This window comes from Oncorhynchus tshawytscha, linkage group LG01 (assembly GCF_018296145.1).
Source record: "Oncorhynchus tshawytscha isolate Ot180627B linkage group LG01, Otsh_v2.0, whole genome shotgun sequence".
Classification (NCBI taxonomy): Eukaryota; Metazoa; Chordata; class Actinopteri; order Salmoniformes; family Salmonidae; genus Oncorhynchus; species Oncorhynchus tshawytscha.
Window position 1 is genome coordinate 76,369,459 of NC_056429.1, and position 27,184 is coordinate 76,396,642.

Genomic DNA, 27,184 nt, shown 5'->3' on the forward strand with positions numbered 1-27,184 from the left:
TGTGTCAAGAAGCAATGCAGCTTGGTTGGGTTGCATTTCGGAGGACGCATGGCTCTCGACCTTCGCCTCTCCCGAGTCCGTACAGGAGTTGCAGCGATGAGACAAGACAGTAACTACTACTAATTGGATACCACGAAATTGGGTATGAAAAATAAATAAAAAAATGTTAAGGGGTTAACTGGCCTTTAGACTAGTTGAGTATCTGGAGCACCAGTTCGAATACAGGCTCAAAATGTCCAGAAACAAATAACTTTCTTCTGAAACTATTATTTTTCTGAGAAATGAAGGCCAAGAAACTGAAGATCTCATACAACGCTGTGTAATACTCCCTTCACAAAAGTGCAAACTGGCCCTAACCAGAATAGAAAGAGTGGGAGGCCCCGGTGCACAACCGAGCAAGAGGACAAATACATTAGTGTCTAGTTTGAGAAACAGACGCCTCTCCAAGTCCTCAACTGGTAGCTTCATTAAATAGTACCCGCAAAACACCAAACGTCAACAGTGAATAGGTGACTCTCGGGATGCTGGAGTCCTCTGTCCAGTGTTTGTGTTCTTTTGTCCATCTTAATTATTTTCTTTTTATTGGTCTGTTATTTTCTTTGCAACCCTGCCTAGAAGGCCAGCATCTCGGAGTCACCTCTTCACTGTTGATGTTGAGACTGAGCCGATGCCAGATGGTGAGGAAAGGCATCACCTCCGCCACGCTGACCCTCAACACAGGGGTGTGTGCTTAGCCCCCTCCTGTACACCCTGTTCACCCACGGCTACATGGCTACGCACAACTCCAACACCATCAAGTTTGCTGACGACTCGATGGTAGTAGGCCTGATCACCAACGACGATGAGTCAGCCTACAGGGAGGTGGTCAGTGACCTGGCAGTGCTGTGCCAGAGCAACAACCTCTCCCTCAAAGTCAGTAAGACCAAGGAGCTGATTGTGGACTACGGGAAATGGGAAGGCGAGTACGGCCCCATCCACATCACCTGTTCTGCCTTCGGCTATGCAACCCGGAACTGTTCACCGGACGTGCTACCTTGTCCCGAACCTGCTGTTTTAGTCTCTCTACCTCTCTCCACTTCTGAATGCTTGGCTATGAAAAGCCACTGCAGCCAAATGGCTGCAGTGGAGCAGGTCAAAAGCGTCAAGTTCCTCTGTGTCCAAATCACAAAAAACTTCAAATGGTCAAAACACACAAGATCGCGCCTCTTCCCCCTCAGGAGGTTGAAAATGTTTGGCATGGATTCTCAAATCCTCAAAAAGTTCTACAGCTGTACCATTGAGAGCATGTTACCAGGGTGCATCACTGCCTGGTATGGCAATAGCACCGCCCTCGCTTGCATGGTTCTACAGAGGGTAGTACGGACAGCCTAGTACATCACTTGGGCCGAGCTCCTTGCCATCCAGGACATCAATATCAGGCGATGTGAAAGGCTCGGAAAATTGTTAACTCCAACCCCCAACCCATAGACTATTCTCTCTGCTTCCACATGGCAAGCGGTACCGTTACATCAAGTTTGGCACCAACAGGCTCTTGAACAGCTTACATCCCCAAGGACTAAGACTGAAAAATAGCTACACAGACGGAGTTAACCGTGGATCTTTATTGACCTTTTAGTATTGCACACTCACAGGACCCTACACACACCATCATCTCCTCACTCACACATAATATGCACTTACTTTTATACTGACTCTCCACACACGCACACCTACAAGCTGCTGTTACTTTGTTTATCTTATATCCCGATGCCGAGTCACCTTACCCCTATACATATCTACCTCCATCACTCCAGTATCCCTGCACAATGTAAATATGGTATTGGAACTGACCCTGTATATACAATTGAAGTCGGAAGTTTACATACACCGTAGCCAAATACATTTAAACTCAGTGTTTCACAATTCCTGACATTTAATCCAAGTAAAAATTCCGTTTTAGGTCAGTTAGGATGACCACTTTATTTTAAGAATGGGAAATGTCAGAATAATAGTAGAGTGATTTGAGCTTTTATTTCTTTCATCACATTCCCAGTGGGTCAGAAGTTTACATACACTCAACTCAATTGGTATTTGGTAGCATTGCCTTTAAAATGGTTTAACTTGGGTCAAACGTTTTGGGTAGCCTTCCACAAGCTTCCCACAATAAGTTGGGTGTATTTTGGCCCATTGCTCCTGAGAGCTGGTGTAACAGTCAGGATTGTAGGCCCCCTTGCTCGCACACGCTAATTCAGTTCTGATTACAAATTCTCTAGGATCGAGGTCAGGGCTTTGTGATTGCCACTCTAATACCTTGACTTTGTTCTCAAGCCATTTTGCCACAACTTTGGAAGTATGCGTGGGGTCATTGTTCAGTTGGAAGACCCATTTGCGACCAAGCTTTAACTTCATGACTGATGTATGGAGATGTTGCTTCAATATATCCACATCATTTCCTCATGATGCCATCTATTTTGTGAAGTGCACCAGTCCCTCCTGCAGCACATCAGAATCTTCTAAAGCCATAACATCAGTTTCAGGAATTTTCCAAGCCGTTTAAAGGCACAGTCAACTTAGTGTATGTATACTTCTGACCCACTGGAATTGTGATACAGTGAATTACAAGTGAAATAATCTGTCTGTAAACAATTAATGGAAAAATTACTTGTCAAGCAAGAAGTAGATGTCCTAACAGACTTGCCAAAACCATAGTTTGTTAACAAGAAATTTGTGGAGTGGTTGAAAAATTACTTTTAATGACTCCAACCTAAGTGTATGTAAACTTCCGACCTCAACTATATGTGTATACATACACACACATACAGTACCAGTCAAAAGTTGGCACCTAGTCATTCCAGTTTTTTTTTCTTTACTATTTTCTACATTGTAGAATAATAGTGAATACATCAAAACTATGAAATACATATGGTATCATGTAGTAACCAAAAAGTGTTAAATCAAAATACATTTGATAATTGAGATTATTCAAAGTAGCCACCCTTTTGCCTCGATGGCAACTTTGCACACTTAGTAAATAGTCAAAATAAATTAAAACCCTTGAATAAGTAAGTGTCCAAACTCTTGACTGGTACTGTATATAAATACATAAAATGCTGCCAGCTGATTCCTGATTTCGACAGGCTGAGAAATGCTGCCTGCCAGTCTGTCTCATCCTGACACGTTCATTACATTACAGCTGGAGATCGAATTTGAAACAATCTTGCAAATGTCAGAGGCAGACAGCAAGGTTTATTTTAACCGCCGCCGTTGAAAACTAAATATTAGTCTAAAAGAAATGTGAGATGTCTAGATGCTTTTTACAGTGGAGATCAAGTTAATAAATTGGGGTTTTAGGCTGGGTTTCCGTACAGCACTGTGACATCAGCTGATGTAAGAAGGGCTTTATAAATACAATTGCCTGGCTGGACTGATGAGCCAGTGGATTGCAAAGTCAGATGGAGGTAAATAGGCATTTTAATGCCGTAGATTTAGCTGGTGGTAACTTGTGGAATAAACACGGGCTGGAATGCGGTTTTAACCAATCAGCATTCAGGATCAGAACCACCTTTATAGAAGAGTAAAAACACCAGGAAATCTGCTCCAAGTGATTTTAATTTAACAAAACTGTTCAAGTATTCCCATACATAATAGAAAGACACGTTAACGTATACAAATGTAAGTAAGGTTTGAAATTGTGTTAGTCAAATATATGTTTGGGCTTCTTGGTCAATTTTCAGTCTACAAATTATTTGTAATTATATTGGAGAGAAATGGTGAAGATACAGCACAAAATCCCAGCGGATGGTGGCTGTATTACATGTTTGTCTTGATAGCGATGTATTGGACGTGTCACTTCTTGGTAGAAGAGGTTACTGAAATTTTTCTTGATTATACATTGTTTAAAAGCTAACAGTAGTGGGTAAGTGCTCAACATATATAATCAGTAACCTATAACGATCATTATCACAAGCGCTGTTTGGCGCAATGGTAACGCATTTGAATCGCAGACATGATTCATGAAATCTCATTCTAACCAAAAACGGGGCATGCTAAATATAAATACATTATGATTTAGTTTCAGTATCAGAATTTCTTTTATGATTTTGTTTGCAGTGCATACACTCTGGCAGCTAACCGCCAGTTCACCCTATGAACACAAGGGAGAATTGGACGAGGCGTATGGCGTGCCATCCCTGCGCATGCCATCTCTTCCATAAAGCGCAAGTGGCATTTATATAGGGTTTGAGTTTGAATAAAACCAGTTAATTTAGTAAATCTACCCTGCTGTAATGTTTAAGACATAGGCATAATTTGAGTGATTCCATTTCATCAGGCCCATCCCTCAGCTTTTTACCGAAAGAGGAGCAGGAAGAACACGTTATTATTTCAACTGCTGATTGCCGCTTTAAGAAGTTAAATTGTAGATTAAATACCAAAATATGTTAGATACTATAAAAATGTCACATCACTCACAGTTAGTGAATACACAGCATAGCAAAAATGTTACAAATCCCTTTATACATCAAAATAATAACCAGTGGTTATAGAGGGTGCAGCACTTCACCACCTCAGGAGCAAATGTCAATTGGCTTTTCATCGCTGGGCATTCATAGGTCCAGACAGCAGGTCCGGGGGGTAGGAGGGCAAATGTGTCGAAACCGCAGGTCTGGGACAAGGTTGCACGTCTTTTGAAAAAGGTTTAAAAAAAAATCTGTATAAAAACAATTCCACTCAAATTGCCTCTATGCATGGGTGCATCTTTGAATTTGCTGTTGAATGGCATGCTCCTTCTCCATTTTCAGGAACATCAGCCCACTTCCCCAAAGTGACCACCACTTTCTCTCTTTGGGCACTCAGGAGAGTCTTCTGGGATGGTCCTAGAGACAGATAAAAGTTACACAAATAATTGTAGCTAATTTCTCTCTCCATGTCTACATCTGACATAGTCGTGGCCAAGGTACAAATCTGTCGTTCTGCCCCTGAACAGGCAGTTAACCCACTGTTCCTAGGCCGTCATTGAAAATAGGAATTTGTTCTTAACGGACTTGCCTAGTTAAATAAAAGGTAAAATAAAAATACAATAAAAACAGGGCTACACAGAGAAACAGTTTTGCAATTTTAGTTGCAGTTGAGTTGCTTGGTGGCGTTACACAAAACACTTCAGATGGAATTAGCTAGTTACCTTCAACTAGAGTTGCAACAAAGTTATCCAGTCTCAAAAGCTAGCCAAGTTAAGAACAGTCATGACTCATGATTGGTTAACGTTACCTCAGGCTCCATTGACTCATGTCGCCGCCTCTGTTCAGTCCGGCTTGACTCTGAAGTCAGCAATGTTGTTGGTCAGTCGGCAACCCCTACACCATAACCCTCAAATGAAAAGAGGGGCAGACAGAGGGCTTCAATGAAGGCCTATGAGTCCTTGCCATTCGGAAACTCCCGGTTGCCGCATCGAAAGTGCCCTTCATCTTGGAGTTAATTTGTACAGCCTGGCACTATACAGTTCATGTTTGAATTACTACATGTTGTTGCCAACTTCATGGTCCGCATCTAACCTCACTCTCTTCGACTCAATACCACAGACCAGGGGTTCTTAAACTTTTTCAGCCTGGGAGACAAATTAGAAACTCTGATTTTTCCTGGGACCCAAGCCTCGGAAACTATATGGAAATACATTCCCTTATGGCTAAAACAAATGCAATAGACAAAAACAAATGCAATAGACAAAAACAAATAACAATGAAATGAAAAACAACCATTTACATGGGTATTTCTACCCAATACTCTTTACACAACTGTCTAGGTTGGAACTGTTGCTGTTAAAAAAAACACGAATCATTTTCATTCTGAACTGGAATAAACAGATTTTTCACATCACACAGATGCAACCCCAAGTAACAGTACAGATTAAAAATTCAGGCCTACTGTACATCTTACTGTAGAAAGTATTACTGAAAAAAGTCTAGGTTGGAGGCCTGAACATTATTCTTAATTTGTAGCTTGCTTTGGCTAATGTTAGCGATTAGCTGTGTACAAGCCCAGGGGATTGTTTGAAAGAGAAAGTCATATCTCCTACTATGAGAGATAGTACTCCATTATTTTCGCTGACAACAATGCCTTGCTAGCCGACTTACTTTTCCACTGTCGAAGTACTGTTTCCTGAAGCATTCAGCTCTGTTTTGAAAGAACCTACATGGGTTTACGGTCATGCTGTGGCTGTTTGGTCAGGACGTTGTTTTTTTTACCCCTTTTTTTCTCCCCAATTTCACGGTATCCAATTGGTAGTAGTTACAGTCTTGTCTCATCGCTCCAACTCCCGTACGGACTCGGGAGAGGCGAAGGTCCTCCGAAACAATGAGGACCTTCGAGCCATGCGTCCTCCGAAACAACCCAACCAAGCCGCACTGCTTCTTGAAACAATGCACATCCAACCCGGAAGCCAGTCGCACCAATGTGTCGGAGGAAACACCGTACACCTGGCAACCTGGTCAGCGTGCACTGCGACCGGCCCGCAAGAGTCGCCGCTAGTGAGCGACGAGACAAGGATATCCATGCCGGCCAAACCCTCCCTAACAAGGACGACGCTGGGCCAATTGTGAGCCGCCCCCTCCCGGTCGCGGCCGGCTGCGACAGAGCCTGGGCTAAAACCCGGAGTCTCTGGTGGCACAGCTAGCACTGACATGCAGTGCCTTAGACCACTGCGCCACCCGGGAGGCCTCAGTAAATATTTAAAAGGGTGAATCAGCTTTAATATTGAGGAAAGATTTTTGCTTCCATCGATGTAATTGTCTGCATCATTTCCAATCTCCCATACATTATGAGTATATACAGTGCCTTGCGAAAGTATTCGGCCCCCTTGAACTTTGCGACCTTTTGCCACATTTCAGGCTTCAAACATAAAGATACAAAACTGTATTTTTTTGTGAAGAATCAACAACAAGTGGGACACAATCATGAAGTGGAACGACATTTATTGGATATTTCAAACTTTAACAAATCAAAAACTGAAAGATTGGGCGTGCAAAATTATTCAGCCCCTTTACTTTCAGTGCAGCAAACTCTCTCCAGAAGTTCAGTGAGGATCTCTGAATGATCCAATGTTGACCTAAATGACTAATGATAAATACAATCCACCTGTGTGTAATTAAGTCTCTGTATAAATGCACCTGCACTGTGATAGTCTCAGAGGTCCGTTAAAAGCGCAGAGAGCATCATGAAGAACAAGGAACACACCAGGCAGGTCCGAGATACTGTTGTGAAGAAGATTAAAGCCGGATTTGGATACAAAAAGATTTCCCAAGCTTTAAACATCCCAAGGAGCACTGTCCAAGCGATAATATTGAAATGGAAGGAGTATCAGACCACTTCAAATCTACCAAGACCTGGCCATCCCTCTAAACTTTCAGCTCATACAAGGAGAAGACTGATCAGAGATGCAGCCAAGAGGCCCATGATCACTCTGGATGAACTGCAGAGATCTACAGCTGAGGTGGGAGACTCTGTCCATAGGACAACAATCAGTCGTATATTGCACAAATCTGGCCTTTATGGAAGAGTGGCAAGAAGAAAGCCATTTCTTAAAGATATCCATAAAAAGTGTTGTTTAAAGTTTGTCACAAGCCACCTGGGAGACACAAACATGTGGAAGAAGGTGCTCTGGTTAGATGAAACCAAAATTGAACTTTTTGGCAACAATGCCAAACGTTATGTTTGGCGTAAAAGCAACACAGCTCATCACCCTGAACACACCATCCCCACTGTCAAACATGGTGGTGGCAGCATCATGGTTTGGGCCTGCTTTTCTTCAGCAGGGACAGGGAAGATGGTTAAAATTGATGGGAAGATGGATGGAGCCAAATACAGGACCATTCTGGAAGAAAACCTGATGGAGTCTGCAAAAGACCTGAGACTGGGACGGAGATTTGTCTTCCAACAAGACAATGATCCAAAACATAAAGCAAAATCTACAATGGAATGGTTCAAAAATAAACATATCCAGGTGTTAGAATGGCCAAGTCAAAGTCCAGACCTGAATCCAATCGAGAATCTGTGGAAAGAACTGAAAACTGCTGTTCACAAATGCTCTCCATCCAACCTCACTGAGCTCGAGCTGTTTTGCAAGGAGGAATGGAAAAAAATGTCAGTCTCTCGATGTGCAAAACTGATAGAGACATACCCCAAGCGACTTACAGCTGTAATCGCAGCAAAAGGTGGCGCTACAAAGTATTAACTTAAGGGGGCTGAATATTTTGCACGCCCAATTTTTCAGTTTTTGATTTGTTAAAAAAGTTTGAAATATCCAATAAATGTCGTTCCACTTCATGATTGTGTCCCACTTGTTGATTCTTCACAAAAAAATACAGTTTTATATCTTTATGTTTGAAGCCTGAAAAGTTCAAGGGGGGCCGAATACTTTCGCAAGGCACTGTATACACAGAGAATATATACATATATACACTGCTCAAAAAAATAAAAGGGAACACTGAAATAACATCCTAAATCTGAATGAATTAAATGTTCTTATTAAATACTTTTCTCTTTACATAGTTGAACGTGCTGACAACAAAATCACACAAAAATGATCAATGAAATCAAATTTATCAACCCAAGTGGAAAACCACACTACAGGCTGATCCAACTTTGATGTAATGTCCTTAAAACAAGTCAAAATAAGGCTCAGTAGAGTGTGTTGCCTCCACGTGCCTGTATGACCTCCCTACAACGCCTGGGCATGCTCCTGATGAGGTGCCGGATGGTCTCCTGAGGGATCTCCTCCCAGACCTGGACAGTCTGTGGTACAACGTGGCGTTGGTGGATGGAGCGAGACATGATGTCCCAGATGTGCTCAATTGGATTCAGGTCTGGGGAACGGGCGGGCCAGTCCATAGCATCAATGCCTTCCTCTTGCAGGAACTGCTGACACTCCAGCCACATGAGGTCTAGCATGGTCTTGCATTAGGAGGAACCCAGGGCCAACCACACCAGCATATGGTCTCACAAGGGGTCGGAGGATCTCATCTCGGTACCTAATGTAAGTCAGGCTACCTCTGGCGAGCACATGGAGGGCTGTGCGGCCCCCCCAAAGAAATGCAACCCCACACCATGACTGACCCATCGCCAAACCGGTCATGCTGGAGGATGTTGCAGGCAGCAGAACGTTCTCCACGGCGTCTCCAGACTGTCACATGTGCTCAGTGTGAACCTGCTGTCATCTGTGAAGAGCACAGGGTGCCAGTGGCCAATTTGCCAATCTTGGTGTTCTCTGGCAAATGCCAAACGTCCTGCACGGTGTTGGGCTGTAAGCACAACCCCCACCTGTGGACGTCGGGCCCTCATACCACCCTCATGGAGTCTGCTCAAACGGTCAGAAACAGACACATGCACATTTGTGGCCTGCTGGAGGTCATTTTGCAGGGCTCTGGCAGTGCTCCTCCTGCTCCTCCTTGCACAAAGGCGGAGGTAGCGGTCCTGCTGCTGGGTTGTTGCCCTCCTACGGCCTCCTCCACGTCACCTGATGTACTGGCCTGTTTCCTGGTAGAGTCTCCATGCTCTGGACACTACGCTGACAGACACAGCAAAACTTCTTGCCACAGCTCGTATTGATGTGCCATCCTGGATGAGCTGCACTACCTGAGCCACTTGTGTGGGTTGTAGACTCCGTCTCATGCTACCACTAGAGTGAAAGCACCGCCAGCATTCAAAAGTGACCAAAACATCAGCCAGGAAGAACAGGAACTTGTCTGTGGTCCCCACCTGCAGAACCACATTTTTATTGGGGGTGTCTTGCTAAATGCCTATAATTTCCACCTGTTGGAATGCCTATAATTGCTGTTGGAATGCCTATAATTTCCACCAATTTGTCAATCAGTGTTGCTTCCTAAGTGGACAGTTTGATTTCACAGAAGTGTGATAGACTTGGAGTTACATTGTGTTGTTTAAGTGTTCCCTTTATTTTTTTGAGCAGTGTGTATATAAATAAATAATTTTTTAAAAATTATTCCCCGCAAGCCCTACCACCCCTCCCCTAAATGGAGTAAACGAACAATCAATAGCACTTTAGGCTTCTACCTTCAGTTTATACACATTTTCCAGACAATCTATTTTACAATAGTTATATTTTGTTTTATTTGTAACTGTACTATTTCACAACATTTCTGAACTTACATTTTACAAACCCCGTATGTTTTACATTGGTCATCTTGTTAGTCCCACCCTTCAGCTCCATTCAACCCCTCCCATCTAGCTCTTAACACCATCCATTTTGGATTTCTATTTGCCAAATATTCTCAACTGTGCTGTGATGCTTCACAAAAGTACTGAACGTTCATATTCTCATAGCTTCTACAGATTGTAAATTAAATACAATTTTTTGCAAAAATAATTATGTTATTGATTGACTGACTTTTCAAGTCACCCAGTATTGCAATCTGCAGTGTTAGTTCCAGGTAAATGTTGAAATTTTTCAGCCAATCCTGGACCTGTGACCAAAAACGAGCTAACATATGGACAGTACCAAAATAAATGATCTAATAACTCTGCCTCCTCACAGCAAAATCTGCAGAGCTGGGAAGATTGCATCCCCCATATGAACTCAGCAAAAAAAAGAAATGTTCTCACTGTCAACTGCATTTATTTTCAGCAAACTTTTGTAAATATTTGTATGAACACAAGATCAACAACAAACTGAACAAGTTTCAGACATGTGACTAACAGATATTGATTAATGTGTCCCTGAACAAAATCAAAAGTAACAGTCAATGCAGCTGGTGGCCACACTAGATACTAAGTAGTGCAGTGCATCTCCACCTCATGGACTGCACCAGACTTGCCAGTTCTTGCTGTGAGATGTTACCCCACTCTTCCAAAGGAACCTGCAAGTTCCCGGACATTTCTGGGGGGAATGGTCTTATCCCTCACCCTCCGATCCAACAGGTCCCAGACGTGCTCAATGGGATTGAGATCCGGGCTCTTCGCTGGCCATGGCAGAACACTGACATTCCTGTCTTGCAGGAAATCACACAGACTGAGCAGTATGGCTGGTGGCATTGTCATGCTGGAGGGTCATGTCAGGATGACCCTACAGGAAGGGTACCACATGAGGGAGGAGGATGTCTTGCCTGTAACGTACAGCAGTGAGATTGCCTGCAATGACAACAAGCTCAGTCCGATGATGCTGTGACACACCGCCCCAGACCATGACGGACCCTCCACCTCGATTCCGCTACAGAGTGCAGGCCTCGGTGTAACGCTCCTTCCTTCGACAACAAATGCTAATTGACCGACATCCCTGGTGAGACAAAAACGCGATTCGTCAGTGAAGAGCACTTTTTGCCAGTCCTGTCTGGTCCAGCGACGGTGGGTTTGTACCCATAGGTGACATTGTTGCCAGTGATGTCTGGTGAGGATCTGCCTTACAACAGGCCTACCATCCCTCAGTCCAGCCTCTCTCAGCCTATTGTGGACAGTCTGAGCACTGATGGAGGGATTGTGAGTTCCTGGTGTAACTAGGGCAGTTGTTGCCATCCTGTACCTGTCCCGCAGGTGTGATTTTCAGATATACCAATCCTGTGCAAGTGCATGGTCTGCCACTGCGAGGATGATCAGCTGTCCGCCCCATCTCCCTGTAGCGCTGTCTTAGGCGTCTCACAGTACAGACATGGCAATTTATTGTCCTGGCCACATCTGCAGTCCTCATGCCTCCTTGCAGCATGCCTAAGGCACGTTCACGCAGATTAATTGTTTATAGTTCATTGAACAAGCATGGGAAACAGTGTTGAAACCCGTTACAATGAAGATCTGTGAAGTTATTTGGATTTTTATGAATTATCTTTGAAAGACAGGGTCCTGAAAAAGTTTAGTTTATTTTACATTTTTAAATCTGGCGTTGTTTTTTTGTGTCAATTCATAATCCATGTGCCATGGAATAGGTACATCCAAAATCTCTTCCCAACTTTTGCAATTTCTATGGCACAGCTGTCAATTTTTTGGTCCTTAAATTAAATTGGTATACATTTTTATCACAATTTTTTTTTAATGGTCTTTAATGCAGGGCCGGCAGACAACTTTTTACTCCCCCCCTTACACTTAGAACAAATAATAATACAAATATTGTGGTTGTCTTTTCAGGTGGATTAAACTGAAATTGCAACCAACTTTAAGGTTTGTTTTAAAAATATATATATTTTTGAGATTATTTAGTTTTCAAACAACTGAAAGTAAGCAGTTGTAATCTGAATAAATGGAAAAAGGCCATTCTAGAACACTATATCGACACTAAGTTAATCAGCTATTCCGATTAATTGGGAGACTTCTAATTTAAGCCTCCATATATCCACTAACTCCAATATATCCATGACGTTCATGATTTCTTGAAGTGCCCGAGGGTGAGTGTGATTTCTTTTACGGTCCATAGGTGTTTAAAACCATATTTAAAATCTCCCACTATAATAGTCTAGAGCTGCTTGTAGAGTTGATAAATACTTATATTTTCAAAGAAGCTTGGATCATCATTATTTGGACCGTATATAAGCCATATCTGTTATTTGTCCAATAACATTTAAAATAATCCATCTACCTTGATGATCTGTTTGGACAATAGAATTGAAACTTATGTTTGTAAACGTACCATTAAAAAGTAACATGATGATTGAGTGTCTATATAGCTGTACCATATTTGCATTGCTACTAAGTAAACCTCCAATTGGTCCCCACTACTCCACCTGCTCATCCCGAGTTGGGTTGTCATCCCAATGTCCGGCAGACCACCCCCAACCCCCCGGATCCCATAGCCCCGGACCCATCCTTCAAAAAGAGCACACAGTGCCACCCATAGAAAAGAAGCAGATCAAGCGCCAAATGCATTTCCATCACCCTCACCTCGATTTGTATTTTTTTTATAGCCATTAAAAAATTCTATATTTATATTTTTAAATCCTGCATCTTATTTTTCATAATTAGCTATTAATATTTGTAGTAACATGGGCAATTTATGCAAAGGAATTCTCACCAGTTTCGCCATTACCAAAATTACATTATGGCAAACAATTATTGTGAATCATCCTACATGGTCCCTAACATATTTTTTTCCCTCACAACAATTCTGGGATACCTACACACAACCATAGACTCATATATTATCAACAGTTGCACCATCACAGAGCCAACTCAAGAAAGGTCTTGATATACAAATCCATATACAGTTGCAGCTGTATGAGAAGGCTTGTAAAACTGCGCAAAAGAAATGGGCAGAAACGGGGAGATTTGATTAACCATTGTCACGTCCTCGATGTAGGTCAGATATACCCCCGTGTCGTGTCGTTTTATACATTTTTTTAGTTGAGACTCATTAAATCAAACTTTATTGGTCACATGCGCCGAATGCAAAAAGTATAGACATTACCGTGAAATGCTTACTTACAAGCCCTTAACCAACAGTGCAGTTCAAGAAGAGTTAAGAAAATATTTACCAAATAAACTAAAGTAAGAAATAATAAAAACAAATAACCATAATAACGAGGCTATATACAGGGGGTACCGGTACCAAGTCAGTGTGCGGGGGGTACAGGTTAGAGGTATTTTGTACAGTAGTGGCAAAAAGTTGAGAATGACAAATATTATTTTTCACAAAATTTGCTGTACCATGATACTCCAGAATGCTATGAAGAGTGATCAGATGAATTACAATTAATTGCAAAGTCCCTCTTTGCCATGCAAATGAACAGAACCCCCCAAAAAACATTTCCACTGCATTTCAGCCCTGCCACAAAAGGACCAGCTGACATCATGTCGGCGATTCTCTCGTTAACACAAGTGTGAGTGTTGACGAGGACAAGGCTGGAGATCACTCTGTCATGCTGATTGAGTTCGATTAACAGACTGGAAGCTTCAAAAGGAGAATGGTGCTTGGAATCATTGTTCTTCCTCTGTCTCTCGCCTCTTCAACCTCAGGAGGCTGAAGAAATTCGGCTTGTCACCAAAAGCACACAAACTTCTACATATGCACAATCGAGAGTATCCTGTCAGGCTGTATCACCGCCGATACGGCAACTGCTCCGCCCACAACCGTAAGGCTATCCAGAGAAAAATACCTGCCCTCCAGGACACCTACACCACTCGATGTCACAGGAAGGCCATAAAGATCATCAAGGACAACAACCACCCGAGCCACTGCCTGTTCACCCCGCTATCATCCAGAAGGCGAGGTCAGTACAGGTGCATCAAGGCAGGGACCGAGAGACTGAAAAACCGCTTCTATCTCAAGGCCATCAGACTAAACAGCCACCACTAACATTGAGTGGCTGCTGCAAACATACTGACTCAACTCCAGCCACTTTAATAATGGAAATTGATGTAAAACTATATCACTAGCCACTTTAAACAATGCTACTTAATATAATGTTTACATACCCTACATTACTCATCTCATATGTATATGTATATACTGTACTCTATACCATCTACTGCATCTTGCCTATGCCGTTCTATACCATCACTCATTCATATATCTTTATGTACATATTCTTTATCCCTTTACACTTGTGTGTATAAGGTAGTAGTTGTGGAATTGTTAGGTTAGATTACTCGTTGGTTATTACTGCATTGTCGGAACTAGAAGCACAAGCATTTCGCTACACTCGCATTAACATCTGCTAACCATGAGTATGTGACAAATAAAATTTGATTATTTGACCCATACTTTAAGGCTGCAACAGACAATTTGATGATCCCTGCCAGTGACTCACTGGCATCAGTCATTACTATTGCAATTTAAAATGGCGCTGACAATAGCTCAAATAAAGGGAAAGGGTGATACCTAGTCAGTTGTACAACTGAATGCCTTCTGAAATGTCTTCTGCACTTAACCCAATCACTCTGAAACAGCCTGGTCGATGATCAAAAAATTAAATATAGCGTTTGTTAAATTGCACGTGTTTAGTATTAGTGGGTTGAAAACATCGCTTTGCTTAGTTTTACTTCCTAAAGTGTTCCCCTTTAATACCTGAAAAAACAGAATTGTCTCGAACAACTTCATACCTGGCATGGTTGGGGCAGGTTGTCTATCACTGCTTTTGCCCAGTGTAGCTTCATACACAACGGTGATATCATAAACAGCATCCAGGTGATCCCTCATGGTCTCTATGGCAACGTGAGAGGCTTTCATTCTTGGGGTCAGAACATGGTCTAAGGCAGCCAGCCCTGAGGGAAATAAACAGGAGAGCATTGGTTAACTCTGATGTGCCAGGCAACATGCAGTGGTAGCCCTTTACACTCGTACCTGTATACATGTTGAAAATGGCAGATTTGGGCACTAATGTGTCTCAAATGGAACATGGTTGCTGTACAGTAAAATGCTATACATGACGTCAGAGTTCGGGCTCTGTGCTTCACATTGCTGTATGGTTTTTGATTGATGGCTGTTCTGAACTTGAGCGTGACAAGTAGTCGTCCCCCTCCTCCCTCCCAGTAATTGGGCAACTTTTGCAAATGTTTTGTCTGAGTGAGGGAAATGCTGTAAATTAAGAGGACAAAGTATTTTGAAAGATGAGACATTGATGATTATAATAAATACTGCTTTGATGTCATACAAGCCAAACACCCGTGAGTCCAAATGTGCACTGTACATTTCCAAATCATTAAACTCATGCCATACAGCTGAAGTCAGAAGTTCACGTACACCTTAGCCAACTACATTCAAACTCAGTTTCACAATTCCTGACATTTAATCCTAGTAAAAATTGTCTTAGGTCAGTTAGGATCAACACTATTTTAAGAATGTGAAATGTCAGAATAATAGTAGAGAGAATGATTTATTTCAGCTTTTATTTCTGTCATTACATGCCCAGTGGGTCAGAAGTTCATATACACTCAATTAGTATTTAGTAGCATTACCTTTAAAATTGTTTAACTTGGGTCAAACGTTTCAGGTAGCCTTCAACAAGTTTCCAACAATAAATTGGTTGAATTTGGGCTCATTCATCCTGACAGAGTTGGTGTAACTGAGTCAGGATTGTAGGCCTCCTTGCTCGCACATGCTTTTTCAGTTCTGCCCACAAATGTTCTATAGGATTGAGGTCATGGCTACTCCAATACCTCGACTTTGTTGTCCTTATGCCATTTTGCCACAACTTTGGAAGTATGCTTGGGGTCATGGTCCATTTGAAAGACCCATTTGCGACCGAGCTTTAACTTCATGACTGATGTCTTGAGATGTTGCTTCAATATATCCACATAATTTTCCTACCTCATGGTGCCATCCATTTTGAAGTGCACCAGTGCCTCCTGCAGCATAGAACCCCCACATCATGATGCTGCCACCCCCGTGCTTCATGGTTGGGATGGTGTTCATCGGCTTGCAAGCCTCCCCCTTTTCCCTCCAAACATAACCATGGTCATTATGGGGCCAAACAGCTCTATTTTTTTTTCATCAGACCAGAGGACATTTCTCCAAAAAGTACGATCTTTGTCCCCATGTGCAGTTGCAAACCGTAGTCTGCCTTTTTTAATGGCAGTTTTGGAGCAGTGGCCTCTTCCTTGCTGAGCGGCCTTTCAGGTTATGTCGATATAAGACTCGTTTTACTGTGGATATAGATACTTTTGTACCCGTTTCCTCTAGCATCTTCACAAGGTCCTTTTGCTGTTCTGGGATTGATTTGCACTTTTCGCACCAAAGTACGTTCATCTCTAGGAGACAGAACACGTCTCCTTCCTGAGCGGTATGACGGCTGCATGGTGTTTAAACTTGCGTGCTATTGTTTGTACATATGAACCTGGTACATTCAGGCATTTGGAAATTGCTCCCAAGGATGAACCAGACTTGTGGAGGTCTACAATTTTTTTTCTTTCTGAGGTCTTGGCTGATTTTTGATTTTCCCATGATGTCAAGTAAAGAGGCACTGAATTTGAAGCTAGGCCTTGATATACATCCACAGATACACCTCCAATTGACTCAAATGATGTTAATTAGCCCATCAGAAGCTTCTAAAGCCATAACATTTTCTGGTATTTTCCAAGCTGTTTAAAAAGGCACAGTCAACTTCGTGTATGTAAACCTCTGACCCACTGGAATTGTGAGACAGTGAATTATATGTGAAATATTACTTGTGTCATGCAAAAAGTCATGTCCAAAACGACTTGCCAAAACTATAGTTTGTTAACAAGAAAATTACAGAGTGGTTGAAAAACAAGTTAATGACTTCAACCTAAGTGTATGTAAACTTCTGACTTAAACTGTATATAGTGTCAACATTCAGTTACAAGATATCATGTCATAGCCTGGGTTGTTCTGAACATAATTAGCCTGTTCAGTGTGAAGAACATTTGCATGCACTGGACTCCTTTCTACGCACACAAAAATTACAGAATCGGTTTCTCTCTGAATTGCCTAAGATCGTATTTCATAACTTAGCTTTAGAATCATGCCCAAGTGACCCAGATTGTGGTTTTATAATGGACGTTTTTGGATTGTGTCTTTGGAGAGGTGCATGGCCACTTGTAGACACCATTCCTCTCACTCAAACCCTAGTTTGTTTATGTTTATTTTATTTAACTAGGCAAGTCAGTTAAGAACAAATTCTTATTTACAATGTCGGCCTACCAAAAGGCCTCCTGCAGGGACGAGGGCTTCGGATAAAAAAAAATACAATATAAATATAGGACCAAACACATCACAACAAGAGAGAACACAACAAAGGGAAAATTAAGACAACATAGCAAGGCAGCAACATATGACAACATAGCATGGTAACACAAAACATGGTACAAACATTATTGGGCACAGTCAACAGCACAACGATCAATAAGGTATGAGACAATACAACACACAAAGCAGCCACAACTGTCACAAAGTGTCCATTATTGAGTCTTTGTTAGATAAAAGTGTCCAGTTTGAGTATGTTGCAGCTCGTTCCAGTTGCTAGCTGCAGAGAACTGAAAAGAGGAGCGACCCAGGGATGTTGCACCTACCCCACATTTTCCAGGAAAATTCCTCTCATGTATCCAGAGTATTTTCAGATTTTGCTAACGAAAATGTACAGTAAATATAATAATTTACCACTAACTGTAATAATTGTACCATTATCTCCAAACTGTTCTGTCAATAAATGCTAACAGCAATACAGCACTCCATTTAAATAATCAGGTCATATATCTGAATGGTAGACAGTGGACAAATTGCAGGATCAATGGACAAACGAGCCCATACTTAATTGAGAGGTGACGAATGTAGTCTTTGTAATCACTAAAATCAGAATGAATGTCAGCTGCACTTGAGTCCAACAATTATCTAAAACCATATATGAATTGGCGCCGGAGGATGGCTGCCGTTTCGTGGGCTCTTAACCAACCGCGCGATTTTGTTTGTTTTTTTGCATTTTTGTAACTTATTTTGTACATAATGTTGCTGCAACCGTCTCTTATGACCGAAAAGAGCTTCTGGAAATCAGAACAGTGATTCCTCACCTTGAACTGGACGAAGAATCTCTTTAACGAAAAGGACGAGAGGGATTTACTCCAGACACCCGAACAGACCCTCATCTCTGTCATTCGCAGGAGAAAGAGACATCGCGGAAAGAGATCAGGGTGCCTTGTGAGGATCTGCCGACGAGTGGCTAATCTTCCCTTGCCATCCGTACTACTGGCCAATGCACAATCGCTGGAAAATAACGATATCTAAAGAAGTCAAGGTTTTGTTCACCTGAGGTAGAGTATCACATGATAAGCTGTAGACCACTCTACCTAGAGAGTTATCTATTTTTTGTAGATGTCTACATACCACCACAGACTGATGCTGGCACTAAGACCGCACTGAATGAGCTGTATACCACCATAAGCAAACCGGAAAGAGCTCAGAGGCAGCACTGCTAGTGGCCGGGGACTTTAATGCAGGGAAACAAATCGGTTATACCCAATTTCCATCAGCATGTTAAATGTGCAACCAGAGGAGAGAGAGAAATTAATTAATTAATTTAAAAAAACAGCAATCCCCTTTACTCCACACACAGACGCTTACCAAGCTCTCCCTCGCCCTCCATTTGGCAAATTTGACCATAATTCTATCCTCCCGATTCCTGCTTACAAGCAAAAACTAAAGCAGGAAGCAACAGTGACTAGATCAATGGAAAAAAGTGGTCAGATGAAGCAGATGCTAAGCTACAGGACTGTTTTGCTAGCACAGACTGGAATATGTTCCGCGATTCCTCCAATGGCATTGAGGAGTATATCATATCAGTCATCGGCTTCATCAATAAGTGCATTGATGACGTTGTCCCCCACAGTGACTGTACGTACATACCCCAACGAGAAGCCATGGATTACAGGCAACATCCGCACTGAGCTGAAGGGTAGAGCTGCAGCTTTCAAGGAGCGGGACTCTAACCCGGAAGCTTATAAGAAATTCCGCTATGCCCTCCGACGAACCATCAAACAGGCAAAGCTTCAATACAGGACTAAGATCAAATCATACTACACTGGCTCTGATGCTCGTCGGATGAGGCAGGGGTTGCAAACTATTACAGACTACAAAGGGAAGCACAGCCGAGAGCTACCCATTGACACGAGCTAAATTATTTCTATGCTCACTTCGAGGCAAGTAACACTGAAACATGCATGAGCGCACCAGCTGTTCCAGATGACTATGTAATCACGCTCTCCACAGTCGATGTGAGTAAGACCTTTAAACAGGTCAACATTCACAAGGACGCAGGGCCAGACGGATTACCAGGACGTATACTCTGAGCATGCGCTGACCAACTGGCAAGTGGCTTCATTGACATTTTTAACCTCTCCCCGTCCGAGTCTTTAATACCAACATGTTTTAAGCAGACCACCATAGTCCCTGTGTCCAAGAACACTAAGGTAACCTGCCTAAATGACTACCGACCCGTAGCACTCACGTATGTAGCCATGAAGTGCTTTGAAAGGCTGGTCATGGCTCACAACATCATTATCCCAGAAACCATAGACCCACTCCAATTTGCATACCACACCATCAGATCCACTCCACACTGCCCTGTCACACCTGGACAAAAGGAATACTTGTGTGAGAATGCTGTTCATTGACAGTAGCTCAGCATTCAACACCATAGGGTCCTGAAAGCTCATCACTAAGCTAAGGACCTTGGGATTAAACACCTCGCTCTGCAACTGGATCCTGGACTTCCTGACGGGACGCAACCCAGGCGGTAAGGGTAGGGAACACCACATCCCCCACGCTGATCCTCAACACGGGGGTCGTGTGCTCAGTCCCCTCCTGTACTCCTGCCCTGGTATGTCAACTGCTCTGCCTCCGACCGCAAGGCACTACAGAGGGTAGTGCGTATGGCTCAGTACATCACTGGGGCTAAGCTTCCTGCCATTCAGGACCTCTATACCAGGCAGTGTCAGAGGAAGGCCCCCAAAAGAATTGTCCAAGACTGCAGCCACGCTAGTCATAGACTGTTCTCTCTGCTACCGCACGGAAAGCGGTACCGGAGCACCAAGTCTAGGTCCAAGAGGCTTCTAAACAGCTTCTACCCCCAATCCATAAGACTACTGAACATCTTTTCAAATTGCTACAAAGACTATTTGCATTGTCGTCCACCCGCGGATATTGCTGCAGTCAGCATGCCAATTGCATGCTCCCTCAACTTGAGACATTGTGTTGTGTGACAAAACTGCAGATTTTAGAGTGGCCTTTTATTGTTCCCTGCTGTTATTGTGATGTGGAAACATCTAGGAGCAATGTTTCAACCGAGAAGTGGTAGGCCACAAATGCTCACATAATGGGACCACAGAGTGCTTCAGCTCATAATAATTGTCTGTCCTCAGTTGCAACACTCACTCAGAGTTCTAAACTGCCCCTGGAAGCAACATCAGCACAATAACTGTTCATCGTGAGCTTCATGAAATGGGTTTCCATGGCCGAGCAGCCGCACACAAGGCTCAGATTAGCATGCGCAATGCCAAGCGTCGGCTGGAGCAGTGGAAACGCGTTCTCTGGAGTTATGAATCACGCTTCACCATTTGGCAGTCCAACTGACAAATCTGGGTTTGCCAGATGCCAGGAGAACACTACCTGCCCCAATGCATAGCGCCATCTGTAAAGTTTGGTGGAGGAATAATGGTCTGGGGGCTGTTTTTCATGGTTCGGGCTAGGCCCCTTAGATCCAGTGAAGGAAAATCTTATAGCTACAGCATACAATAACATTATAGACGATTCTGTGCTTCCATTTTTGTGGCAACAGTTTGAGGAAGGCCCTTTCCTGTTTCAGCATGACAATGCCCCCGTACACCAAGTGAGGTCCATACAGAAATGGCTTGTCGAGATCGGTGTGGAAGAACTTGACTGGCCTGCACAGAGCCCTGACCTCAAACCCATCGAACATTTTTGGAATAAATTCGAACGCCGACTGCGAGCCAGACGTAGTCGCCCAACATCAGTAGACAACCTCACTAATGCTTGTGGCTGAATGGAAGCAAGGTCCAATGTTCCAACATCTACTGGAAAGCCATTCCAGAAGTGGGGATGCTTTTATATCAGTTAAAGGGGGACCAACTCCATATTAATGCCCATGATTTTGGAATGAGATGTTCGACAAGCAGGTGTCCACATACATTTGGCCATGTAGTGTGGTAGTCAGCTACTTTATGAAAGAAAAGGTCATAAACAAGAATCCATTTCAAACCTTTCAACTTGCTCTTGCTAATTAGGTCTAGCAACATAAATCACTTATAAATCAGCAGTAACATACTTTTGTAATCACAAATTAACCTTTAGCCCAATTTATAAGCTACAGCCTCTGGAATTACATTTTTGTTTTATTAAAAGGAGCTCACTGGTCCAAGCTGCCAAGCTCTTAGCACTGAACCAGCAATCCACTGACGTGGATTTTTTTTTAAATAGAACAGCCAGGCGACTTCTCATTTTGTCTAAGGTTCCACTAATGCGGTCAACAGACATTTGGGTTGTGAGATTTTGACAAGATTGCAAAAAATTAGTTGGGAGGGTAGATTGTATCCGCTGTCACGGCAAATGTATCTTGCTTTTAAGTTGCAAGTTGTATTTGTTAAAACCCTTGTTACCAAATACCTTCTTACCCAAAAACCATTATACAGTTTAACATTTTTTGGGGATTGAGTCCCCCTCTGTATTCTGCCACTGAACATGGCCAATGGGAAGTTGCTGAGTTTCAGAGGTTGAAAAAGAAAGCAGTGCTACAACAATCACTTTCAATGTGGGATAAGGAATCCATTAAGCATGGGAGGGGAAGTACCCATTCCAATGCATTACCCCTACATGACCCCCATTCGTTAATCCTCCCCAAAGCTTTGCGATTAGTCATGAAAGAATACACTAGCTCGGAATTTATAAATCAATGTGAAAGTATGAAAGAGCACCTTCTTTAGTGGCAAAAGCCTGACTGTCGCTGATCATCTTCTTGAGTTCAGGGTTGTATCGGGTTCCTTCTGGGAAGATGACAAGATACATCTACACCGAAATCAAAACAAACGGGGGTTTAAGTTACAGTAAGTGAAGTCTTGCAGGGGAGATCAGCACATCATTACTCGCAAGGTTAGTAGTCTAAGACTGTTTCTACATAGAGCGCATTCGGAAAGTATTCAGAGCACTTTACTTTTTCCACGTTGTTACCTTACAGCCTTAATCTAAAATGTATTAATCTACACACAATACCCCATAATGACAAAGCAAAATATCACAAGTGTTGAGACCCTTTACTCAGTACTTTGTTGAAGGACCTTAGGCAGGGATTACAGCCTCGAGTCTTCTTGGGTATCACGCTACTAGCTTGGCACACCTGCAGATCCTCTGTCAGGTTGGATGGGGAGCGTCGCTGAACAGCTATTTTCAGGTCTCTCCAAAGATGTTCGATCGGTTTCAAGTCCGGGCTCTGGCCACTCAAACACATTCAGAAACTTGTGCCGAAGCCACTCCTGCGTTGTCTTGACCGTGTACTTAAGGTCGTTGTCCTGTTAGAAGGTTAACCTTGGCCCCAGTCTGAGGTCCTGAGCACTCTGGCGCAGACTTTCATTAAGGATCTCTGTATTTTGCGCTGTTCATCTTTCCCTCAATCCAGACTAGTCTCCCAGTCCCTGCCACTGAAAAACATCCCCACAGCATGATGCTGCCACACCATAGGGATGGTGACAGGCATTCAGGCCAAGTTAAATCTTGATTGTATCAGACAAGAGAATTTTGTTTCTTATGGTCAGAGACATTTAGGTGCCTTTTAGCAAACGCCAAACGGGCTGTCATGTGCCTTTTACTGAGTGGCTTCCGTCTGGCCACTACCATAAAAGGCCTGATTGGGTGAGTGCTGCAGAGATGGGATAACCTTCCAGAATGCCTCTGTGGAGATGGTTGTCAATCTAGAGCCCTTTCAGAGTAGCCATCGGGTTCTTGGTCACCTCCCTGACCAAGGCCCTTCTCCCCAGATTGCTCAGTTTGGGCAGGTGGCCAGCCCTAGGAAGAGTCTTGACGGTTCATAACTTCTTCAATTTAAGAATGATGCAGGCCAGTGTTCTTGGGGACCTTCAATGCTGCAGAAATGTTTTGCTACGCTTCCCCAGATATGTGCCTCGATACAATCCTGTCGGAGCTGTACAGACTATTCCTTCAACCTCATGGCTTGGTTTTTGCTCAGACATGCACGGTCAACTGTGGGACCTTATGTAGACATATGTGTGTATTTCCAAATCATGTCCAATCAATTTAATTTACCAAAGGTGGACTCCAGTCAAGTTCTTGAAACATCTCAATGATAATCAACGAAAACAGGATGCACCTGAGATCCATTTTGAGTCCCAATTCAAAGGATCAGAATACTTATGTAAATAAGCTGTTTTCATTTTTTGCTAGAAATTTGCTAAAATTTCTAAAAACCTGTTTTCGCTTTGCCATTATGGAGTATTGTGTGTAGCTTGATGAGGAAAAGGCAGTAACATACCTAAATGTGGAAAAAGGTCTTAATACTTTCCGAATAAACTGTACCCATGCACATATGAAAACCTGGGTGTCATGAAGACAAGACTAGTCAGAAAATCATGACAAAATGCTAGCACAGAAGCCCAGGGACAAAGGGTAGCCCAGAAGCTCAAACAACAAGCTGTGGATCTTAGTGTCCTGGGAAGAAGTTATTTGGCAACAGCTGTCCTTCCTGATATAGACTAGGCACAGGGAAACATTTAGAACGGACATGCCAGTGACCAAAACGGCCTTTATAAATATTTATTCCAGTTGGTTTCATGTATATTTTAGACTAGCAACGCTCTTCAAAGAATGACAAATTGGGATAAAGTAAGAGCACTTTTATGGTATTTCACAGACACCCTCACAGCCCATCAACAGAATCCATTGAATGAAGTGACAGCATTAAACATTAGTTTTGTTGGCAGCCATGTAAAAAGTTATTGGCTGCGATGCAAGAAATAACATGCTTATCACCAAAAATACTTTCGGGAGTAAATAACATTCCCAAATAAGACAGTTTGTGCCAGTGTGCTCCTTAAATACTTACTGGTGTTCCCAACACTGTTTGTGACGAGAGCTTCTTTATCATTGCCTTCTCGTCAAACTTTGCGCTTCGCTTCACGTAGACACCGCCATGCTAAAAATGAACATTAAAAAATGATTTAAAAAATGATACCAAATAGGCTTAAATCACTCTTACCAATAAGCACAATATATATTATAGCATCTAACAGTACAAAACTTTTAGATAAATATATTACCTGAGAGAAATACCATCCGTATAATGGGAGCCATTTCAGCCCATCTTTTAGGACGTATCTCACATGGCCAAGTGCTTTCTGCCTAATGGCTAACATGTCAGCAATGATCCAGTCCGCTGTATGACAAGACAAGAGAAAGCAAGCGTTTTAGTCCAACTGCATCATGTGCCAAACTTGAACAAATTATTCTCACTCAGAATGAACAGAAATGAATTAGTTAAGCATTTTGTTGAAAAGGAACAGCTCACCTGTGCATTGATGGTTGGAAAGGTAGACAACATTCTCTTTTTTCTTTGGCACATCTCCATAAATAACAATCTAAAGAAGAATGAACACCGTTTTACTAGGCCTAAAAGACATAAGGGCATAATGACAAACAGAAAGTCATACATAAATCAGATAACATTGGCAATAGGCTAGATTTGTTCCTACCAACCTAAGGATTCATTTCATAACGCCCATGTAACAATAGCTCAAACACAGACCAAATCGAAGCTTACTTTGTTAGTTGTTTGGTGAAAACGTTGTGTAAAATAGGCCTGGGCGGTATACCGTATTTTACTATACCGGTATTGATGCACGGACTGGTTTGGGTTTTTACTTTATCTTCTATAACAGTACTTGAATGTTTGTTAAATGTGTAATGGTCAATGTAGCACATGCAACAAAGTTGTTTCCACTTTAACCTTAATATAAATCCACAAGCGTTCTATAATTACAATATTAGGTTGTGTTTCTTACATCAGCAAATAGCTAGTTTGTACTGTCTTAGCAAGTTAAGCTAAATCGTGTTAGCCACTAATGCTAATCGCTAGTCAGCTGGCTAAAAGTCAGAGCAAATGTAGCTAGCTAATACAGCCTGATACCAGTGCTGGTGGAGGCCTAAATCAGCATGTTTGTGCAACAGTATCTTCTAAATCAAAGAGAAATAGGCAAAGCGTGACCATGTTGGCTACATGAATAAAGATTTCATGTAGCCAAAGATTATAGGGTCCCCTAGGAAACACTGAACATCACTTTGGTTCCTACCCTGTCACAATAACTCACCCATCCATTTTTATTCATTGTCATGTCAAACACTGTATTCAAAGTGCCCACTATTATTAGTATTCTAACTGTAGAATTAGAATAAACCGTCTATTTCCATGATTCCAACAGTTCACCCAACTGTTATGATCTAAATCGCAACATTTGGTTAAAAATAAGGCCTCGTTTTTTTGCCCATATCATGGCAGTGAGTGCAAGAAATGCAGAAATTTATGGAAATGCAGGAAATTATTTTAGGTTGAAGTTGAATTGAACAGTATAAAACAATCAGAATGAGAAAGCCATTGAAATAATTTAGAATATGTGTGTTGCCTAGGGTCACGCATTTCTCAAAGCAAATGTATAACTTTTATTAATCAAAAACATAAAATACTGTTCAATTTGAAAAAAAAATACCATAATATTCTGGCCATATCGCCCAGCCCTAGTGTAAAATAAACATTTGGACTCAGGGCTGGTGGTCAAAAGCGGTAGGTCACTGACGGACAAATAAGACATCCTCATGATCTGTGGAGTCCCAGATTTCGGTGTGAATCAACGTATTCCATGTTAATTTTGTTTATGCTTCGCAACCCTAACCGGAAAGTAGGTAGCAGCAATCTTGAAATGAGGTCACCGGCTCGGCCTGCTCTTAACTACCATATGAATGGTAAGTCACACCAACGATTTTAAGGCACAGATCAATAGCCAAGATACTCGGCTTTCCGCAGACACCCTGCTTTTGCAGATTGAGAAGAGTAGAGGTCGACCGATTAATTGGAATGGACGATTAATTAGGGCCGATTTCAAGATGTATTTTTTTACCCACACCTTTGACTAGGCAAGTCAGTTATCACATTCTTATTTTCATTGACTGGCTAGGAACAGTGGGTTAACTCTTTTGGGATAGGGGGCAGCATTTTCACTTTGGGATGAATATCGTGCCCAGAGTGAACTGCCTCCTACTCTGTCCCAGATGCTAATATAATTATTATTAGTATTGGATAGAAACCACTCTGAAGTTTCTAAAACTGTTTGAATGATGTCTGAGTATAACAGAACACATATGGTGGGCGAAAACCTGAGAAAAATCCAACCAGGAAACGGGAAATCTGAGGTTTGTAGTTTTTCAAAGCTTGGCCTACCGAATACACAGTGGGATATGATAAAGTTGCACTTCCTACGGCTTCCACTAGATGTCAACCGTATTTAGAAACTTAAGAGGATTATACTATAAAGGAGGGGCTCACGAGACCTGTTTGAGTCAGTGGACTGGCAGAGTGTCTCAGGCTCGTGACGCGCGCTCCCGACAGAGTTACCTCTCGTTCCAGTGCTTTTCTTCAGACATAGGAATTCTACAGTTGGAACATTATTGATGTTTTATGTTAAAAACATCCTAAAGATTGATTCAATACATCGTTTGACTTGTTTCTACGACCTGTAACAGAACTTTGAGTTTTTG

General features: G+C 42.3%; 1 protein-coding gene across 3 annotated transcripts in view; it reads right to left on the bottom strand.

Moving 5' to 3' along the window:
- LOC112257022 (1-acyl-sn-glycerol-3-phosphate acyltransferase epsilon) overlaps positions 1 to 27,184 on the bottom strand; it is a 53,276-nt gene that overhangs the window by 5,702 nt on the left and 20,390 nt on the right. For 2 of the 3 annotated variants that reach the window (XM_024430615.2, XM_024430608.2), the window contains 5 exons: positions 24,945 to 25,014; positions 24,697 to 24,812; positions 24,483 to 24,572; positions 22,345 to 22,435; positions 15,007 to 15,168 (listed from right to left, as the gene is read on the bottom strand). In XM_024430615.2, the coding sequence (XP_024286383.1) occupies positions 15,007 to 15,168; positions 22,345 to 22,435; positions 24,483 to 24,572; positions 24,697 to 24,812; positions 24,945 to 25,014 (529 nt within the window). Of the gene's footprint in view, positions 1 to 3,570; positions 4,854 to 15,006; positions 15,169 to 22,344; positions 22,436 to 24,482; positions 24,573 to 24,696; positions 24,813 to 24,944; positions 25,015 to 27,184 lie in introns of those variants that run through there. The other variant, XM_024430622.1, reaches the window with a different exon arrangement.